The 22,319-nt window shown below is 35.5% G+C and overlaps 1 protein-coding gene across 1 annotated transcript in view; it reads right to left on the bottom strand.

Annotated features, from left to right (window-relative positions):
- LOC101966628 (phosphatidylinositol 3,4,5-trisphosphate 3-phosphatase TPTE2) overlaps positions 1 to 22,319 on the bottom strand; it is a gene marked incomplete at its 5' end in the record, with an annotated part of 50,366 nt that overhangs the window by 5,001 nt on the left and 23,046 nt on the right. Inside the window, 5 exons of the mRNA XM_040281567.2 lie at positions 62 to 154; positions 5,728 to 5,816; positions 9,931 to 10,036; positions 14,138 to 14,218; positions 15,802 to 15,863. Coding sequence (XP_040137501.2) covers positions 62 to 154; positions 5,728 to 5,816; positions 9,931 to 10,036; positions 14,138 to 14,218; positions 15,802 to 15,863 — 431 coding nt within the window. The remainder of the gene's footprint in view (positions 1 to 61; positions 155 to 5,727; positions 5,817 to 9,930; positions 10,037 to 14,137; positions 14,219 to 15,801; positions 15,864 to 22,319) is intronic.

Genomic DNA, 22,319 nt, shown 5'->3' with positions numbered 1-22,319 from the left:
TGAAAAATCACTCAAAAGACCAGAAAATAACAATAGCAGAGACTGTTTCTTGATTACTCACTGTGGAGAAAAACTGTACTTTCACATCATCATAGAGAACTGGACTGTTGATTATAATAAATATTACTCTGTCTGATTCAATGTCATGAAATATCTGTGAATAAACACATGAAATTCAGAACCATGAACCCAGTTGATGATGAGATAAGTATAACAATGAAGTTTGTTTTCACTTACCCAGACTTCCTAAACTTATCAAGTACTCTTGGTCTCATAGCCCAGTCATTTCATGTATAAGTAAATGCTAATCATCATTTCTGTGAAGCTTCGATATACTACTGAGCTATCCCTACCTGTTTGAGAGTTAGAATGAGGCATTGTTGAGAGCAAAGTATTTGATTTTCTACTAGAGTTTAACCAAGTATAAACATGACTGTTTAAAGTATATCATCTGATTTTCATATATTGAGACCTCTTCTAAGAATGCACTATGAAGCCAAATTTTAAAGCTGGCATTGTTATTCAAAAAACAGTGCATAGCAGATGTTTTATCAAAGATCTTGTCCATTGCTGGCTGATGGATGGAGTGACCAAAGATAGATCAAGTTTCTGGGAAGCTTTGAAACTATATTAAGTATTTCTTCATTAATGATTTTTTCATCATATAATAATGGCATCCACATTAAGAATGGTCTATATTAGTCCCCTTGAAAAATACAGAAGGCACAGATTCTGTCCCTTCAAGGAGTTGTATATATAAGGAACAATACTAGAACGATAAATAATTGAGTGTCAAGCTGTATATGAAGATTGTGTGTTCTGTTCAGCATTGTGGAGACAGGGGTATGAACAGGAGATATTGAATGGGAGAGCTTCAAAACATAATTTGTAGACCTTGAGTTGGGCATGGAAAGATGGGGATAAAAGAATAGTCTGAACATGGGGGGAAAGACCAGCAAAAATATGAAGTAGAAATTAGAGACATGTTCCAAGAGCCAGAGGGGATGACCCATGCTACTCAAATGGAGTCTATAGGTCAAGTTATTGATACAAATAAGCTTAGGTATCTTAGGGATATCATATCTTGAGCACTCATGAACCAGGGAAATAAGAGTATAGTTTTAGAAAACTAGTGCATCATTTCCTGTGTGACAAAAGGTGACCTAATGGGCTGGGGATGTGGCTCAAGCAGTAGCGTGCTTGCCTGGCATGCATGCAGCCCGGATCCAATCCTCAGCACCACATACAAACAAAGATGTTGTGTCCGCCGAAAACTAAAAAATAAATATTAAAAAAATTCTCTCTCTCTCTCTCTCTCTTTAAAAAACAGTTGACCTGATAATTATCATCTATGCCATTTATTTAGTAATTTTAATTTTCACAACACTTAGATGTGATCTTTATTTCACAGATAGAAATGTTTAGTCAAATATGTTACCTGGCATGACCATAGACATACTGTGTGTTTTCTTCTCTACCTACAGCTTTTTGAAATGAGATCAGTATTTCCGGATACATATTATAGAACTCCACACACTGCATTGCATAAGGAGAAAGGGCATGAAGGCTACTGCAGAAACCTTGGAAGTGGCAGTGGGAACATAAAGGAAGAGAAAGTAATGAGAATTTTCAAAGATAGAATCTGCAGGAATTGGTGATTAATTGGATTTGGGGGGCCAAGGCAAATAAAGAATCAAAGACAATATCAAATTTTATGACCTGAGAGGAAGTATATTGTGGCATTTGCAGAAACAGTGAAAAAGCTCATTTGATAAATCATGATTGATTAATGTGTATAAATTGTTAGGATAGAGATTGCCCTTGTTGTCTTTCTTGTATCTACTACACAGAAGGTGATCAAATATCTGCTCAAAGAACAAATGATATTTTAAAGAAGAGGAATGGATGAGTAAAACCAAGAAAAGAGTATTTGTAAATGAAGTAGAGACCAAAAGAACAAAGGATTGATGAAAGAGTTGATTTTTGAAAGATAAAATTGACAAACCCTTAACTAAAGTAACCAAAAGAAAGAGTAAGAATGCTGAAGTAAGTAAAATTAGAAGGGAAAAGGTGATGTTACAACACTGAATCCAGAGGGTCATTAAGCAATATTTTGAAAAGCTAAATGCCAACAAATTGGAAAATCTAGATGAATGAACAAATTTCTGGACACATATGGCCTATCAAAATTGAATCAAAGGATATAAGTAGATCAATAATAAGCAGTGAGTTTGAGTAGGAATAAAAAGTCTCCAAACAACAAAAAGCTCAGGACTGGACAGATCTATTGCTGAATTTCACCAGACTTTTAAAGAAGAACAAATACCAATGTTCCTCAAAATATTCCATAAAATAGGAAGGTAAGGATCCCTTTCAAACCCATTCTATGAAACCAGTAAGTATTACCCTGCTACCAAAACATGAGAAGGGCACAATACAACAACAAAAAGGAAACTAAACCAGTATCCCTGATAATGCAAAATCTTTAATAAAATACTTGCAAATTGAATTTAACAGCACATTAATAAGGTCATATACTATGATCAAACTGATTTCATTTTGGGGTTGCAAGATTGGTTCAAATATGCAAATCAATAAATATTAAACAGCACATAAATAGAGTCAGAGATAAAAAAAATCCCATGACCATCTTAACAGATGCAGAGAAAACCTTTAATAAAATTCAACAGCCCTTCATTAAGAAAGCCCTGAATAAGATAGCAATAGAAGGACCATACCTCAAAATATGACAAACCAATAGACTACATTATACTATATAGAGAAGAACTGAAAACACTTCCTCTAATATGAGGAACAAGAAAAGGGAATATACTATCACTGCTCTTATTCAATGTAGTACTTGAAATTTTATCAAGAGCAATTAGAAAAGAGAAAGAAATAAAAGGGATACAAACAGGAAAGGAGGAAGTTACATCACTACTCTTTACATATGATATGATTCTATACTTGGAATACTCCACTAAAAGGTTCTTAGAACTAATACACAATCCAGCAAAGTAATAGGAGACAAAATCAACATTAAAAAATCAGTAGCTTTTCTATATACCAATAATGAACTTATTGAGAAAGAAATCAAGAAAACAATCCCATGTATAATAGCCTCAAAGGAAAAAAAAAAAGAAGAAAACCCTAGAAATAAATCTAACCAAATGGGAAAAGCCTTCTACAATGAAAATTATAAAACATTGAAGAAAGAAATTGAAGAAGACATTAGAAGATGAAAAGACATCCTATGTTCATGGATTGGAAGAATTAATATTGTTAAAACGACCACACTGCCAAAATCATCTACAAATTCAATGCAATCCCCATCAAAATTCCAATGACAGAAAAAGAAAAAAAAGACATTCTTCACGGAACTGGAAAAAACAACAATAACACTAAAATTCATTTGGAAGTTCAAAAGACTGTGATTGGACAAAACAATCTTGAGCAAAAAGAACAATATCTGATCTCAAAATATAGAGCCACTGTATGGCATGGTATTGACATAAAAAAGACATAGACTGATGTAATAGAATAAGGAACTCAGAAATAAAGCCATGCCGCTACAGCTATCTGATTCTCAACAAAGATGTTAAAAACATAAGTTGAAGAAAAGATAGACTCTTCAACAAATGGTGCTTGGAAAACTGAATATCCACTTAGCAGATAACCAAAAAACTTCCTTGATTCTATTAATTCCTAGGTTTTTTTGTTGTTATTCTTTACTTTAACAAGAACAGAAGATTGAAACTAGACCCCTATCTTATCCTGTATAAAAATCAACTAAAAATAGACCAAAGACCTTAACATAAGACCTGAAACTTTGAAACTACTAAAGGAAAAGCATAGGGGAAACACTTTGAGAGATTGGTATAGACAATGATTTCCTGAATAGGATTATAATATCTCAGGAAACAAAGGGAAGAATTGACAAATGAGATTGCATCAATATAAGAAACTTCTGCATGGCCAGGAAACAATCAACAGAGCGAAGAAACAATCTATATAGTGGGAGAAAGTATTTAGTAGCTTTTCACCTGACAGAAGATTAGTACCAGAATACATAAAGAACTCAAAAAACTTAAAAGGTCAAGTAATTTAACTTTAAAAATGGGCAAATGAGGTTGATACTTCTCAAAAGAAATACAAATGGCCAATAAATATACGAAAAGTACTAATAATCTTTAGCTATCACTGAAATGCAAATCCAAACTACATTGAAATTCCATCTCACTTCAGTCAGAGTGGTTATTATGAAAAATACAAAAAATTAATGCTGGTGAGGATAGGAAGAAAAAGGAACACACAGATTGTTAGTACAGCTGAACACACATACAGCTACTATGGAAATCAGTATGGAGGTTCCTCAAAAAACTAAAAAGAGACCTGGCTATCCCACTCCTGAGTATATATCAGAAGGAAATAAAGTCAGCATACAAAGAGATATCTGCATACCCATGTTTACCGAATCACTATACACAATAGCCAAGCTATGGAATCTAGCTACGTGCCTATCAACAGATGAATGGATAAAGAAAATGTGGTATATATATATATATACACAATGGAGTATTATTCAGTAATAAAGAAGAATGAACTCATGTTATAAGCAGGAAAATGAATGGAACTAGAGGATATCATTTAAGTGAAATAAGCCAGACAGAAAAACAAGTATCAAGTATCACATGTTTTCTTTCATATGTGAAAACTAGAAAAGAAAAAAAAAAAGTGACCTTAAAATAGAAGAGTGACTATTAGAAAAGGAAACCAGAGGGAGAAGGGGAAGAGGGGGAAGGGAAGAGAGAGTTGAAGAGAGGGTGGACATGATAAAAATACCATATATGCATATGTGGAAATGTCACAATGAAACTCACCAATTTTTATAATTAATATGCATTAATAATTATTATAAAAATAGAGTATTTGCAAAGAACAGAAAGCTAAGGATTAGGCCTAGGTGAATACCCCCAGTGAGGGGAGGACAAAAAAATTTTTTTAAAGTAGGGTTGGAAAGGGTAATAATGTTGGTAAAAGAACTTGAAACAAGAAGCTAGGAGGGGATTCTAAAAGTTTATGTTCTTAGATCCACAAATGAAACTTTCTTATTGTTTCAGAAAATGTCTATAATCTTAAACATTTCTTTTACATTTTAGCTTAACCTTGCCTCTCAGCCCCCATTGCTTTGGGTAAAGAAGTTTCTGTGTACTCCATATACTCTTGTATACTCTCAGGATGCCACCCCATAGAACGTGTGAGTTAGAATTACTGGGGACATTGCTAATTTCTGGGCCCCTTCCAGATTTCCTGAATCATACTTTGGAGGTACAATCTAAAAAATGTGCCTCTTTACAAGCTCCCAGTCATACTAAATTTTGAGAATCAGTTCTATACAATAAAAGATAAAATTACCAAGAAGATAAGATGGCAAAAGCTGACCAGATAGATGAATTCAAATCTTGACAGATTTCTGGGAGTATGCTTAGCATTTATGGAAAAGTAAAAGCAAAACAACTCTCTGAACTGGCTAAAATTCTGGAAAATGCTCTGAAAAAGTACACTTATTTCTAATTTGCATCCAAACCAAGCACCAGGTTAGGTGGTAACCAGAAAGCAACAGGGCATCTCTCTGTGGTGAGTGATGATTTGGGCAGGTCAACAGGCTGATTTGACATTGAGCTTTAAAATAAACACCAGAATTTTTGGATCATTGCTTTCTCTTACCCTACAGTTACTGGAACTAGAAGAAAAGACAGTCTTCCGATGCATTACTATATGTATTTTTAGATCAGTTCCATTGCCTTTTCCAACACCTGAATAAAAGTAAAAAGATATGCTGGTTAGAGCAAAGAGTAATGTCGTGCCAATTAACTTTATGGATTAAAAAGAGAAAAAGTTTTCCAAGCTACCATAATAGTGATATTGGATCATTTGGTCTTGCATGAATTTTGTTTTGAAAAACAAGTATTCAAGCTCAATTCTGTCTCCTAAAACAGAATTTATTAAGATTGGAGAAAAAGAGGAAAAAAATATGTGTAGTTCAGCTTCTAAGAATTAGAATCCCATTGCTTACCTTTCTGTAGAAAAATAATTAGGGAAGGTGATTTGCAACCCTTTTTGCTAATGCATTGCTTTCTTCAGACTTCTAATCATAATGTTTTTAAATAATAATACATTCCTGTTGCTCTATTTTAAGTCCATTTCCTACAGCAAACTCTACGAAAATATGGGAGATTTATATGCAAACATTCCTGTGAAGTTTAGTACATATTTACAGATAAATGATCTTTTTAAAAAAATATTTATTTTTAGGTGTAGATAGACACAACACAATACCCATTATTTTTATGTGGTGCTGAGGATCGAACCCAGGCCCTGCTCATTCTAGGGGAGCGCTCTACTGCTGAGCCACAATCTCAGCCCCTACAGATAAATAATCTTATTTCCCTCTTTTTTGGTTCAAATGACCCATTTCCTTCAGCATTTCCTTAAAGACTTGGTTTCTGAAGCCTCCAATTGATTTTTCCCCTTCCTTTCATCCTACATATTTCACTTTGACAAATAAACTAATAGTCATATATTAATCATTCTCAATTACTCAATTCATATTCTGTTTTTGTTTAAGTGTGTCATTAACACTATGTTATCAATGTGTCCTTAGAAATCATGTTTTTTTCAGTCAGTTCCCTCTGTCCCATTCTTATTGAAGACTTTCTACTGATGTCTATAAGAAATCAGTAAAATGTATAACTAAACTAAGTCAAATGCTTATCACATGAGAAGTAAAGAACATTGATTTGAGCCCTTAAATTCCCATACACTAAAAACTCATGCAAATGTATCTGGATAACTTAAAAATAAAAATAAAAAAATAACATGAAGTGATAGGTCTCCATCTCACCCACTCTTCACCTATGTAGTTCCTCAGTCCCAAATATATAATCACTCCTATTAATTTCTTATTCGTTTGCATGTATAATCAAATATGAATATATATTCCTCAGAATTTTATATATTTGTAATTATACAAATATGAATGTATTATCCCCCCTTTGCCAGAATACTGCCATGTACCTTGAATTTTTTTAAACGCTTGTCAAAATTTGGATTTAAGTCATAAAATAAATGAGAAACCAATAAAATGTTACATACAGTTGGCTCAAAATACTACACATTAATTAATATGATGTACTGAATATACAAATAGATGTATTCCACTTGATACAACTAATTTGCATTTGCATGGAAAAATTATTTTTGAATTATTATCAATTTTACACAGTTTAAAAGAGCTATAAAATAGCTTAAAGACAGTGAAAAGTAGAGATAATTCTAGAAGGATGCTCTGGACAAAAGATTACTCATTTCAGAGTTTTTCACACATCTTTTCCTTACACAAAGATTATTTTTATTCTAAAATAGACTAATCTCGTTAGGTTTAAACTCAGTATTTACAGGAGTCCAGGAAGAATTTTGCTCTGCCATATAGGCCTCCATAGGTCTGTTCTACAAATAAAACCCATATAATACTGACCAGTTAAGGTCATAATCTTGAGCTTCTATCTGGAAGTCTCCATGAGGAATCTCAAGTTTGACTTTAAAGTTCTCCATTTCATCTTGGCCCATTGAACCCACTAGACTTCACCTTCAGTGCTTATAGATTTGGATTAGTTCCTCTGTTCTCCAGATCTGTACCTTATAGCTTTAAATAAACAGTGTCTCCATGGGGTTAAATAAAATTAAAAACGTTATTAAGAGAGAAATCCCAGTCTTATAATATCAGACTAAGGCAGTAAATAAAATTTGAGAATTTATTAAAAATATTTTTAAGCTTAAATTTTTGAGAAATGATTCTCATTGTTTATATTGGAGAAATCATTAAAATTTCATAGACTAAATGTCTCTTTCCTGTGTGGAACAGTTTAGTACTCCTAGGGTTTGTATAGATACTGTTATTCCCATTGATAACAGAGAGGATATTAAGGCAGAGTATACAATCATGTATTACACAGGCTGTCATGACCCTTTGTAGTTAGAGCTAAATTTTCTCAGGAAGAAATGGCTCCCACAGCAGAATGTGTTGCCTCTCATGCTACAGAAAAAAATTAGTCTTCATCTTTTTGGTGGGTCCCACTGAGTGTGGAAAGGAAGGGGAGTGAGGCACTGCTGTCCCAATCTTTACTATCTGTTGGATAAGCCTGGAATCTCTCCTTGTGTGATGTCTGATTCCAGTTGGGGTTTTGAGTTAGGTCTGTCTTAGGCTTCACTACAGTTCTGTCCCTCACAGGAGCCATGAAGCAGTTATGGTGGACTTGGCAGTCTAAAAGTCTTTTCCCAAACAGTTGTTCATTCATGTACCCAGGCAGTCTCCTGTTAGGACACTCTGGGTTTCAAGAGAGCTTGCAGTGTGCTTATTTGGAACATAAATCAAAAATTTCCATAGGAACATTGAGTTTGCTTTCAAAAGCCAGAAACCTATGTATTTGTTTGTGGTAATCCATCCAAATTCCTGGGGGAAGTAAAACTGTAAACAATTTGAAAAAAAAATTTATATTTTAATGAACAATATCTCTGCAGTTTTTATTTATATGTCAAAGACTTCTTTCATTTCTGATAAATTGGACAAAATGTCAAATAAAGTATTATTAGATCTTGTTTTGTGATTCCTCAGAAGGCCAGACTACAGCCTAGGCTGTATCAGTGGATGCTAGGACCCTGCCAGCACTTGGTACCTGCCTATGGTCTTTGATCTGGCTGGTTTAAGAGTTTTGCTTGAAAGTTTCAGAAGCATTGCCCCCTTGCTGCCTCCCTGGCAGTGGAGTGGTAAGGTTCCATCCCCTGTTTTTCCACCTCCCCTGAAAGTGAACTGTGCAGGGGAAGCACAGGAGGGGGTGAAGAAAGAGTTGTGGGTTGGAGCTCATTCCTCTCCCTGCTTCCTGTCATTTTTTACATCCAAGAGATGGATAATCTAAACAATTTTCCCAACTTCCCTGGGTAATGGTGGTTTTCAGCCATAGCTTCTCTCTCCTTGCATTCCAGAAGCAGTCAAGTAGTTGGTTCTTGGGAAGTTGGTAAGGATTGTTCTTCCTGGTAATACTTGGTAGCAGACAGGGGGTTAGAAGACACTCTCCCCACTTTCTCCCAATCCTTTTCATTTTCATCTAGCTTCATGTAGAAGGGAGCCAAGTTCTTCCCCTTAGGAAGCTTTTCTAAACACTCACCCCATCTCTGTGTACTCTAACACTGTGGTCTGCTCTTTATATTCTTATTTCTTTCCTCTGTCAACCATACAGGGACTCCTTAAAGGCAGGGAACACTAGCACAGGACCTGGCCCCAAACAGGTACTCAATAGTTATATGACAATAAATAAATAAATATTTACTGATCAGGTATTTAAGACATCTTTATGGAGATGCTGGGGGTGAGGGTTATAGGAAGAAGAGAGAGGAGAAAGGGAGACACTCTGGTGATGAGAAAAAATGGTCTCTGAAAGGAGTAGGTGATAAAATGATATGGGGACACCTCTGCCAAGATGAAACTGAAACAGAGGTGGGTATGGGAAAGAATTAGTCTTGAGTGCTCACAGGACCTTCTTCCCTCCACCAAAGGATCTGCCTTGAAAAGTCTACTCTGGGCTGAGGCCAAAGGAGCAAAAAGAACAGGAGAGAAGATAAGGGAAGTGAAGGGAAGAGATAGAGCCCTCTCTCTCCAAACTGGTGATAGGAAAGGGAAGAAGAGGGACATCTAAGAGTTGTCAATGTGACTACTCACTGCCTGTCAAAATGGACAATACCAGGGGGAGGAGTTCATGTGTGAAGAAATGTAAAAATACAGCGATGGGTTAGAATAATCTGTATAACTATGTTCCCAAGTAGTGGGACCACTGGCCTCCTACCCAACCCGTCAATTATAAATAAAGCACTTACCATGAATTGAATAAATGATGAATTTTTTTATAATGAAATTCTGTCTTAGAGGTAGATCCCACTTGTAGTCACTTTTCACTTTTTCAAAATACCTCACATATCTACTCTGCAAAGCAACAGAAGCCTCAATTACATGAGAATTAAAGATCTACAGTCAGAATTCCTAACTAATCAAAACCTCTCTCTTTTGAAAAGGGCCTATTAAGGGTAGTAGAAAATTAAGGAAACACAGTATGCCATCACATAACTAGGTATTTTTATGCTAGGGTCTTACAACTAAGTATCTATGATGGAATTCAGTGCTGTGAAGAAGTGATATAAAAGGAGCCAGTTCTTGTTCTCAGGCTGCTTATGACTGAAAGGGTAGCTTAGTTTATGACTGAGTTAGAGGAAGGTTTGAGGTTTGGTGGAGAGTAATTTCCCAGTTATGGGAGAACAATATACAAAAAGTCCTCAGAGGAAAACATCCCTATATCAGCAGTAAATCAGATGTCATTCATCTCTGTCCCTGCTAGGTAGTTTCTTCACTTTCCATTTTTCAAATTCTGTTTTTGCAAGGAAACCTTGGAATTCTCTCAGTCTCATTTTTCCCCTATGGCAAGTTGCTCATGGATCTTTCTTCAAGGATTTGAATTCTGGGATGAATCAACTGGGATGTGCTAATAAAATTAAGTGCCATACTTCCTGTATGGTTTGGATCTGGAATGTTCCCCAAGAGCTCATGTGTTGAAGACTTGGTCCTCAGTGCAGCAATGTTCAGATATGGAGCTTTTGGGAAGTGATTGGATGATGAGGGCTTTGACTTCATCAGTGGATTAATCCACTGATAGCTGAACAGATTATTGGGAGGTATGGAAACTGTAGGCAGGTAAGGCAGGGTTGGAGGAGGTATGTCCCTGGGGGAGAGCCCTTCGGGACTATATCTTGTCCCTGGCTCTTCTTCCTCTCTCTGCTTCCCAGCTTCCATGAACTGAACAGTTTTCCTCTGCCATGCCCATTTGCCATGATGTTCTGCCTCACCTCAGGCTCAGAGAAGTGGAGGCAGTCAACCATGAACTAATATCTTTGAAACTGTGAGACAAAACAATTTTCTCCTCCAAGTTGTTTGTATCAGGTATTTTGGTCACAGAAATGAAAAGTTGGCTAGCATACTTCTCATTAGAAGGGAAGTCAGGGGAATGGTTCCCACAAGTTAACTTGGGAGTGGATGCAGTGCATTCACTAGAATGGCCCACAGTGCAGGGGCAGAATGTGGTGGTGTTTAAGAATTACTTCCCAACAGAGGTGTCTTTGCCTGGGGCCTTGACAACAAACTTCCCAAACATTCACCTGAGTCCTTACATTGCTATCAGAGTGTATGCCAGTTTGAAAGTAGTATTAGGGAAACTGCATGAGTGCAGAAGGGGAAAGTGAGATGTATAGGGACTGAGTTGTTGAAGGAGACACATCTAAGATTCCCTAAGTTCCTGCCACCAGATTCTCCATCTTCCACTAAAGGCTTTAACCCACCAGGTCCTTCAAGCTATTGCTGCTCTCACACTGCTGCAGAAATTAATACAACTAACACATAGTAAGAACTCAGTACAAAGAAGATATCAGGAAAGTGGTGAGACACTTTGGGAAGTGTAGGGTAGGAAGACTGGTAAGACACAGTCTTACTTTTAAAGGGGATACAAAAGTCACCACTTTTTTTTTTCAGTGTGGGGATTGAACACAGGGTCTTGCACATGCCAGACAAGTGCTCTACCACTAAGCTAAAACCCAGTACAGGGCTGGGTATATAGCTCAGGAAAACAAAACCCACAAAAGACTATAACTGAAAAAGCAAATGCTGGAAAGGAAAGGAACTACAGAAAAAGGGACCCATGTGAGGCAATGAATGAGGGTGTAAAGTATTCATAGGCTAGGAAACAACAGACTGTCCTAATGTGTCTGAGTATGGGACACAAACCAAATTATGGAAGCAATCAAATTGTAGAAGCCAAGAGTACCAACTTAAAACTTCACTGCCACTGGCAGCAGGGAGTCATTACAGATTTTAGAGCTAGACTTTGGTAAGTTCATGCATTACTTTTAGCCTAGGGTCTGTGGTTATCTTTTCCTTTTTAAAAATTTTTTTAGTTATATATAGACACAATATGTTTATTTTTAATTTATTTTTATGTGGTGCTGAGGATCAAACCCAGTGCCTCACATGTGCGAGGCAAGCTTTCTGCCACTGAGCCACAACCCAGCCCTACCTTTCCCTTTTATTTATTTATTTTTGGTAGTGGTAGGGTGGTTGTTGGTTATGGAAGAAAAGTGTAGTAGTAAAGCTGAGTTATTTTGTCTCAATCTAAAAATCAGTAGTAACAGTACTCTACTAACAAGGTCAAGGGCATCTATTCAGCTCCCATCACTACTGGAAGAAAGAGTCTCATTCACAACCGTATCCATAACTACTTAAGAATTCCCAACCAGTTTTCTCTTGGTTTGAGGGCAATATAGAGAAGGCAACATGGATAACAATGGGCTGCAGAATCCAAGAGATCTAGACTCTTAGTTCAAGATGTTGATTTCGCTAAACTTCAATTTCCCAGGTTGTAAAATGGGAATCATATTAGTGCCTACTCAGAGTTATTCAGAATACCAAATGAGATAATGAATATAAAGTCCTTAGCATGATTCAACAAAATCTAGAATTTTGTAAGCTCTATAGTATAAATAGAGGTCTTGGTTTCTGGTATAAACAAATTATAAGGAATAAAAAAGAGGCAAGAAATCTTTAAACTAAAAACATAGCAATCAAGTGAATATGTGGATCTTTTTTGGATCCTGACTGAAGTAAACTAAAGTGAAAAAGAATTTAAGACAACTATGGAAATTTGACATGAACTAGAAGTTTGATGTTGTTAAGGTATTATTAAGATATAATATTTTTAGATATTATAAATGGTATTAAGATGTTCTTCTGTCAGATATCATACTGAAATGCTTGTGGAATAAAATGATCTGATGATAAATTTCTTTCAAAATGATCCAGATTTAAAAAATGAAGGAATGGAGAGCGGTTCTCAGGGTTTTGTGAAGAATGGGGAGGGGGCAAATGAAACATGGTATGATGATTACAAAAGAATTTATTAGTGGGGTAGGGAGGGGGAGCATGGGAGGAATAGATGAATTCTAGATAGAGAAGGGGGTGGGAGGGAAAGGGAGGGAGCAGGGTATTAGCAAAGATGGTGGAATGTGATGGACATCATTATCCAAAATACATGTATGAAGACACGAATTGGGTATCAACCTACTTTATATACAAACAGAGACATGAAAAATTGTGGTATATATGTGCAATAAGAATGCAAAAAAAGTACATGTGTAAAGACATGAATTGGCGTGAATATATTTTATATACAAAGATATGAAAAATTGTGCTGTATATGTATAATAAGAATTGTAATGCATTCTGCTGTTGTGTATTTAAAAAATAAAATCAACTTAAAAAAGAATTTATTGTATTAATCTCTGGACTTTTGTATATGTTTGGAAATTTCCATAATAAAATGTTTTTAAGAGGAAAAAATAGCATAATAGCTTACATTTCATATGGGTGTTACAAGTATTAAATGAAATGTATATAAAAGTGCAATAATGTTTGCTATGTTATAGAATTTTTGAAAAATGTTTATTTCTCTTTTATATTCTGTTTCATAATACAACCTTCTCTTCCCTCTCCCTCCCCCTCTCTCTCTTGTGTGGCATGCCTGTGCTGTGGGTAGGCACGCACACACACACAGAGGATTCATCCAGAAACAGTCCTTGTGATGTTATATGAGCAATGAATTGTCAATTGCCTAGAGGAGTTTGTGAAAGACTTGGTTCCTCTTTACAGGGAAATCAAAGGCTGGTGATTTTAAGTAATCTTCAGGGGTCTGGAACGCTAGGTATTGACCTTCCAGCTTCTGAAGGATAATCAGATCCTAAGTTCTGTAAACAACCAAGATTATGAAATGGAAAGGAGAATGCTCCAGGGAGAACACAGGGCTTGCCAGTATAGACAGCACCAGAGGGGTCATTGTAGCTTCTGGAAGAGAGCAAGGCCTATGACAAGTCACCTAAGTGTTGTTGCCTGATCACTGGAGAAGAGTCTAAAATGAAACCAAATAACAGGTGCCAATTGTAACCCACCCCACAAAGAACTCTCCTTCTTAAAAAAAAAAAAAAAACTTACCTGTGAAGGAGTTTCTACTCCTTGATATTTAGAGCTTTTGCTTTTATCTGTTCGTCTTTGTCCAAAAAAATAAAGGCTTTCCTACAGAAAAGGGGACAGACAATATAACCATGGTTCATGTGCACTCTTCCATTTTCTATGTTAGGCATTCTTAAAGCTTCTAAGGGCATGCTATTTCCTTAAGTTAGCAGTCTTTGGACAAAGTCTACCTCAGATAACAAAATTAATGAAGCCATATCAAGGATTTCTCTATTTCAAAGACTCATTTACACATGGAGTTTAGAGCTGTAAATCATCTGGTACAATACTTCTTCCTACCTGCCATTTTACAAATGAGAAGACTGAGGTCAAATGAAAACCAAGTGACCTGTTAAGTGGCCTGTTAAGTGAAAACCAAGTGACCTGTAGAGATACTGCAGCCAGTTAGAGGTAGTACAGACCTAAGGCACAGATCCCCAGCTGTCAGGATAAGGCTCTGTATCAACTTCTTTAAATGTTTCATTTTTGAAGCTTCAACCCATATTAATGATATTAGCACATGTGTGTGTGCACGCACACACACACACACACACACACACACAATGTTTATTTTTTGATATTTTCTATTCTGCTTATTCCTTTTTATCAAAAATGCTGGACATAATCCAATAAGTAGACTTTATAACAACTCACTGTTATGATCCATAATTTGAAAAGCTGTGTCTTTGTATATTCATTTTTGTTGGGTCAGGCATTGGCCCAACCAATCCAGCCTGAGAACAGACATGGTGCTGCCCTAATCCCCAAGGGGCCATGGAGAGCAAGGATTGAACACCCATTTTCAAAACCTGTGTGTCTCAAGTTAAAAAACAGAAAGAGTGGGATTAGAAAGCTGAGCAAGTTTGTAGAACCCAGAGCTTCTTTTTTGTAGCCTAGGCCAAGAGATGAGCAGAGTTGTTGGGGATGTGTCCTATAAGTGTAACTTGTCAGCAAGATCCTGTCAGTAAAACAACTGAAAACTATGTTTTAAGAAGTGGAAACAGTCCACCTTATCCCCTCAAAAATTTTCAGAGGTCACAGATCTCCATAAATTGATTATGCAGAGAGAATAATATACAGAAGAAACTATGTTTTGAGTTGGAAACAATACTTTTTATCAACTTAGTAATTCTAAGGATGATCAAGGTCCTTTGGAGACTTATCTAATTAATCTGATAGAAACTTGTAGGAAGGAAGAAGCCATGTTACTGGTGGTGAGGAGAGGGAAGCATCTTGATTCCTGGAGTTTTTTGTATTTGCATAACTTTGCTCTCCCTCTCTTACTTTAATCCTGCCCCTACCAAGTCCTGCCTTTTAAAATAATGTTGATATTATATACATCATGGATTTTTTCACTAATTAAAAATACTGCAGTAATATGTCTTAATTATTGATATTTTTGGTATTCCATTAAATATTGTGCCTCACTGATATCATTCCAGTCTAGAGATACTCAGGACAGTTACTAACTGCATAATAAACTTAATAAACACAATAAATACTATAATAAACCAGGAGGTATCAAAACAAAGCTTCCTAAAAATGACCTCTCCTTGATTCAAAAAATCATCTTAACATTCTACAAGTGATGTTTCAGAATCAGCAAGTTCAACCAGACAGTGTACAGTAAGTAATGTCTTTCCTACCTCTGCAGTTAAAAACTTTCCACAGGCAAGAAGGTAGGCACAAACCATAGTTCCAGTTCTTCCTAGAAAATATAAGATGTTAGTTCAAGAAGTCATTTGTTTATTGTAGTACACAGTATAAAAATATACTCAGAAATACTCAAAAAGTTCATTTCATTTGTGTTTTTATTCACCCTGAAAGTGCTTGTCCCAAATATTTCAACTCAGAAATAGTCAAAGATGTTTCACTACTCTGTGACTGCATTAGGAATTCTGTGTCCTGTGGGCATGAAATACATGTTCTTGTGTGTATTTTTGTTCCATCACTAATGCTGGGTGATGGAATCAACTCTGCTAGAAGAGTCCAAAGATAGTGCTACTTACTTATTAAGAACTAATTATAACTGGGCACAGCAGCACATGTCTGTAATCCTAGGAGTTCAGGAGGCCAAGGCAGGAGGATCTCAAGTTCAGAGCCAGCCTCAGCAAAAGTAAGGTATTAAGCAACTCAGTCAGACCCTTCTCTAAATAAAATACAAACTAGGGCTGGGAATGTGGCTCAGTGGTGAAGTGTCCCTAAGTTCAATCCCCAGAACCCCGCCAAAAAAACTAATTATATAGTGTTTTTGTAACTAACATAAATAAAACACCAATGAAAGATAAAACAGAATCTGAACCTGTAAGCATTTACAAGACCTATTAGTCCTTCCATTTTAGAGTTTTAAATTGCTATTAGAAAAAATTTTCAAATATAACAAATGTAGAGAGAATAGTATAATGCATTCTTATATATGTTTCCCAGATTCTACAATTATCAGTATTTTTTTGTTAAATTTCTCTCTTTTCTCCCCTCCCTTCTTCCATCTTTTTCTTTTTTATGTGAGGGTAAATGGCAGTACTGAGGATCAAACCCAGGGCCTCATGCATGCTCAGCAGGCAATCTACCACTAAGCTATATCACCAGTCTTCTCTTTTTTCTGTGCTGTAACATTTTAAAGCAAACCTTTGACTCTGCTTCTACACTTCATCTCAAAGTATTTTATTCCAATTTGTGTTTTTTTTCTGTCATACACAATTTGAGTTTCGGAAAAAAAATGTTTTTTCTTTTATACAATAAGTTGTAGCATTTGATTTACATAGTACACATTGAACTTATTTTATGTAATTCAAATCTACTTTTTTTCCTGAGAGGCACAAAATTTTCTACTCTATCCTATCTTTTCATACATATATACAGAGCACAATCTTTCATATCTCTAGTTGTGCACAAAACAGAGTCACCCCATTCGTGTCTTCATACATATAAAAGAGCAGTTTATACTACCTCTTGCTATAATCAATAAAAGCTGCCTGCAAAAAGAAGCTACTGAGCTGGGCATGAAAGTAGACACCTGCAATCCCAGCAGCTCCGTAGGCTGAGGCAGGAGGATCATGAGTTCAAAGTGATCAGCCTCAGCAAAAGAGAGGTGCTAAGCAACTCAGTGAGACCCTATCTCTGAATAAAATACAAAATAGGGCTGGGAATGTGGCTCAGTGGTTGAGTGTCCCCGAGTTCAATCCCACTACCCTCACACACCCCAAAAAGAGGCTACTGCTCATTAACAGCCATTCTCTCAGCTGCATTGATTGTTAATATTTCAATTTTGGAAGACATCTCTGGGTCTCTGTAACTCTGTTTTTTTTCCCACTTGAAAGAAACTTTGGGAAATTTCCTTAACCAATTATGGATATGTCATGAACAGATTCGCATCCTTGTGGATAAGTACAACTGCAGACATAGTAGATGTTCTTTTATCAGTCAAGCAAATAGGGAACTATAAAAATACTATATACATACCTTAAATATTTTATTGTAACTTCAAACTTCAAACAAAGGCTTTAACTTTTTAAGTATGAGTTCTCCTACCCAGAAACTTTTCTCAAAAAACAAGTCCTATTGTATAAAGGCTACTGTTCATCTATAATCTCTCAATTCAGACTCTTTAAAGAAACCTAGGTGCAGAATTCTTCTAGATTTTTCTACTAGAATTGTTTTCCCATCTAGAAAGAACAAATAAAAAATGCCAAAAAATTGTTCTCACAATGTTTTATAGTGATCTTTCTTGCATTTAATTCAGCTATAATTTTAGTTGTAGCCATTCAACTTCATTGAATATTCCTAAAACATTCAACTTAGTTTTCATAAAATTAAAATTTTTGTTCACTTTGACATTTTATAGATTTACACATTATTTGATTATTCAATATAATTATTATTTTTTGTCCTAATTTTTAAAATATATTTTTTAGATGTTGATGGACTTTTATTTTATTCATTTACTTATATGTGGTACCGAGAATTAAATCCAGTGTCTCACATGGTTGTGGCTCAGTGGTAGAGCACTTGCCTAGCATGTGTGAGGCACTGGGTTCAATTCTCAGCACCACATATAAATAAATGAATAAAATAAAAGTCCATATAATTATAACAAGTAGGTTAAATTGATCTTAATATGATAGCTTCTCCACAACCCCAGCCCCAGGACTCCATTTCTTGAAAAGTGCTCTTGTGCCACATAAAACTTATATTAAATAAACTTATATGTTTTTCAAATAACCCAATCAATAAATGGGCTAAGGAACTGAACAGACACTTTACAGAAGAAGAAATACAACTGATCAACAAACATATGAAAAAATGCTTATCATCTCTAGCAATTAGAGTAATACAAATCAAAACTACTCTAAACTTTGATCTCACTCCAGTCAGAATGGCAATTATCAATAATACAAGCAATAAGAAGTACTGGCAAAAATGTGGGGAAAAAGGTATACTCATGCACTGTTGATGGGATTGCAAATTGGTGCAACCACTATGGAAAGCAGTGTGGAGATTCCTCAGAAAATTTGGAATGGAACCAACATTTGACCTAGCTATCTCACTCCTTGGTTTATACTCAAAGGACTTAAAATTAGCATACTACAGTGACTTAGCCATATTAATGTTTATAGCAGCTCAATTCACAATGGCTAAAATATGGAACCAACCTAGATGTCCTTCAACAGATGAATGGATAAAGAAAATGTGGTACATATGCACAATGAAATATTACTCAGTCTTCTTTAAGGGTTAGGCTTAGAATGAAATTATGGCATTTGCAGGTAAATGGATGGTGTTAGAGAATATCATGCTAAGTGAAATAAGCCAATTCCCAAACACCAAAAGCTGATATTCTCTCTAATAAGTGGATGCTGATCTAGACAGGGGAAGGGGGATAGGGAAGAATGAAGGAATTTTGGTTTGTCTAGAGGGGAGTGAGGAGAGGGTTGGGATTGTGGGGATGGGAAGGACGATAAAAAGAGAGAGACATTATTACTCTATATACATGTATGATTACATCATTGGAGTAATTCTAAACCATGTACAGCTAGAGGAATGAGAAGTTGTATTCCATTTGTGTACTATATGTCAAAATGTAAAATAAATAAATAAAATAATTTAAAAAAATTTTTGTATGTTTTTCTCCTGTCGATCTGTCATATGTCAATTTGATTCTTAGGGCCCAATGAGAAGTCCTAAAGGGGCAAAGGTAAAATTTTGCCTCCTTTATACCACCTTTCATGACTTTTTATAAAAATCCTTAAACTCCTTTTCCAAGCTGTGTCTGTCATCCTTCCCCATGAAGTAGAACTTACACTCCAAATTCCTGACTCTATAAAGCAGAAAACTAAAGTTGTTGAGAGCCACAGTTGAAGGGGCCCCAGAAAACTTCTAGCTGCCAGCAAACTTCCAGCTGCCAGCTGATGATTGGCTCACAGCCCCAGCAAACTTCTAGCTGCCAACTGATTGGCTCCTCTGCGGTGATGCTCATTGGGTTGTTTCCCCGCCCTTTCAGACCACGGAGCTGCTCATTGGGGGACTTTTTTTTTGGCTCTGCCAAAGCAACCCAGCCAATCGGCCTCAAGAGCAGGAGGAGTGGGGGAGGTTGAGAGGCTTGTGGGAAGCCGGTGGTGGCAGTTGGGCTCTGAAGGTTTTCCTGAAGAGCTGTGTGGTTTGGTGTCTAAAAATAAAGTTCGTTTCTTTTGACAAGTGGCTCCTGAATTGTGCCCAGCCAGACTGTGGCAAAAGTGATTATCCACATACCAACAATGGGTAGGGGTGTGTGTGTATGTGTGAGTGTGTGTGTGTCCCTTAGTTATTTACACCACTTAATCTAACTGAATTAATTTCTTATTTAAGTTCTTCAGACTAAAACAGTACTTTGAGAATTTGACTGCCTCAGTGATACAACAAATGAAGGTATACCTTGCAGCATTCTGTAAAACACATTGAAATGCTAGAGAAGTTTAAATATTCACCTGTATTATTTAAATAAAAAGTTGTTCATTGCTTACCTATAAAGTTAAGGAAAGATAAGTTTAGTATTATAAACTGAGGGTATAATATTGAAGGATACTATAACAGCCAATATTATTGAGTCAATGTCATTTCTTGCCAGGTACTCTGCATATTTCATTTTAATCTTTACAACATAACTATGAAGTTTGTACTGTCATAATATGTGCATTTTACATATCATAAAACTAAGGCATAGAGAGTTTAAATAATTTACTCAATACCACATAATCATTAAATGACACAGTTTGAGGGCTGGGGCTGTGGCTCAGCCATAGCACACTGGCCTGGCATGTGTGAGGCACTGGGTTTGATTGTCAACACCACATATAAACGAATAAATAAATAAATAAATAAATATCTATAAACAAGTTAAAAAAAACATTTTAAAAAAATGACACAGTTTGAATTCAACCCCAGATATTTTATTTTAAAATCTGTTTTTAACCATTATGTTATAATAGCTGAAATTCTTCAACTGTCTTTTATTTTTCAGTCCTTCAAAAAAACAAAAAACAACTGACAAGGATAGACTTTTATATATTTATATATATCAACATATTTTGCAAGTTTATTCAGTCAGGGATATATTAGATATAGTTGGACACAATACCTTCATTTTATTTATTTATTTTTATGTGGTGCTGAGGATCAAACCCAACACCTCACACGTACTAGGCAAGAGTGATCTACCGCTAAGCCACAAATCCAGCCTCAAGGATAAACTTTGATTAAAATAAAATCTATAAAAGAAGATTAAGAAATTTCTCAGTGAATTCTAGCGTTTGGACCCAGTTGGAATTATATTCCAGAAAATTTTAAATCCCTGACTGAACAAACATGCAAGAGATGTTGATCAAATTCCCCTGGTAGAGAACATGAGGGGTGCTTTTAACCTAGCACTGATCTATCTGACTTACTACTTTGAAAAATCAAGAGATGGTAGATTCTCCAAACTGTAAGACAGTAATTTCGATGTTAATTCAGGGAGAAATTTTAACACAGATATACTTAAAAGGATTGGTTGTGTTCACCTTGATGAAGAGGCCATGATCATTCAAGCCCAATATGAATTTTCAAAGTTACAATAGATTTATTTCATTTATTTTTGGTAACCTTCATGGTATTCTCTATTACTCTGTTCTCTGTATACCAAACTCTCATGATAATCTTTTTATAACATCTCTGCTCACATATAATTTTATTGGTGACACTCTCTTTGACCATCTATATATCAATAAGCAACCTCTCCCTGACTTCATATTCTCCTTTTTCTTTTTCAGTTGCATTCATCACTATCCAATAATGCACACACGTTTTTTTTTTTTCTTGTTAAACAATACACTATGGTTTCCCCAGGGGACAGCAAATGTATTTGCTTTGTACATTGTCACATCTCCTGCAATTGGACAGTATCTGTTTAGTGTATGAATGACTGAACATGTTTGCCCTTTAAATTTATCATGATATCTAGTCCTTGAACTACTCCTTTGTTTTTTTTTACTTTCATTTCCTTGTCTATCTAGATGCAATTCAATATAGTGGTTAAACATTGCCAATAACATTACAACTTTGAGACTTCTGGGTCCTTTTGCTGTACTCACTCTGTAAAAGCCTAGTACTGATTTTAGAAAAGGAGACTCAGAGACACAAATAAAGGGGTGGGGCAAAATCACTGATATAATATATATTTAATAGCACCATAAGAGTAACTTTATGCCCATCATTTTTAAACTTTAAATGAAAAAAATACTATTTAAAACATTGGTTCAACAAGAGAAAGCTTAAACACTGCAATAAAATTGCATTAAAAATTACATTTAGTCCAAGTCTTTCTCATCACCTCCCTCCAAAGGACAAGGTAAAATTCTTTTAAAGTCTATAAGAAAGCAATGATTCCTATATTTTATGAATTCTTGTAAATAATGATAAAAATTCCTAACGCAATACATTATTATAACTGATTTCCAAACTTCACAATTACAGAAGATTACTTTAGTCCAGTCTCACTTATGAATGTAGATATTTTTAAAAACTCAATTGAAATATTTTCGCAGTTAATTCAGTAATGTAGAAAATACAAAGTGCCTTTTATCTCAAGGATACAAGTATCATATCAGAAATCCATACTTATTTAATATATTCACAGATTAAAGGAGACATA

This window comes from Ictidomys tridecemlineatus, chromosome 6 (genome assembly GCF_052094955.1).
Source record: "Ictidomys tridecemlineatus isolate mIctTri1 chromosome 6, mIctTri1.hap1, whole genome shotgun sequence".
Classification (NCBI taxonomy): domain Eukaryota; kingdom Metazoa; phylum Chordata; class Mammalia; order Rodentia; family Sciuridae; genus Ictidomys; species Ictidomys tridecemlineatus.
The sequence above is the reverse complement of the archived record's forward strand: the minus strand, read 5'-3'. Positions and strand labels throughout refer to the sequence as shown.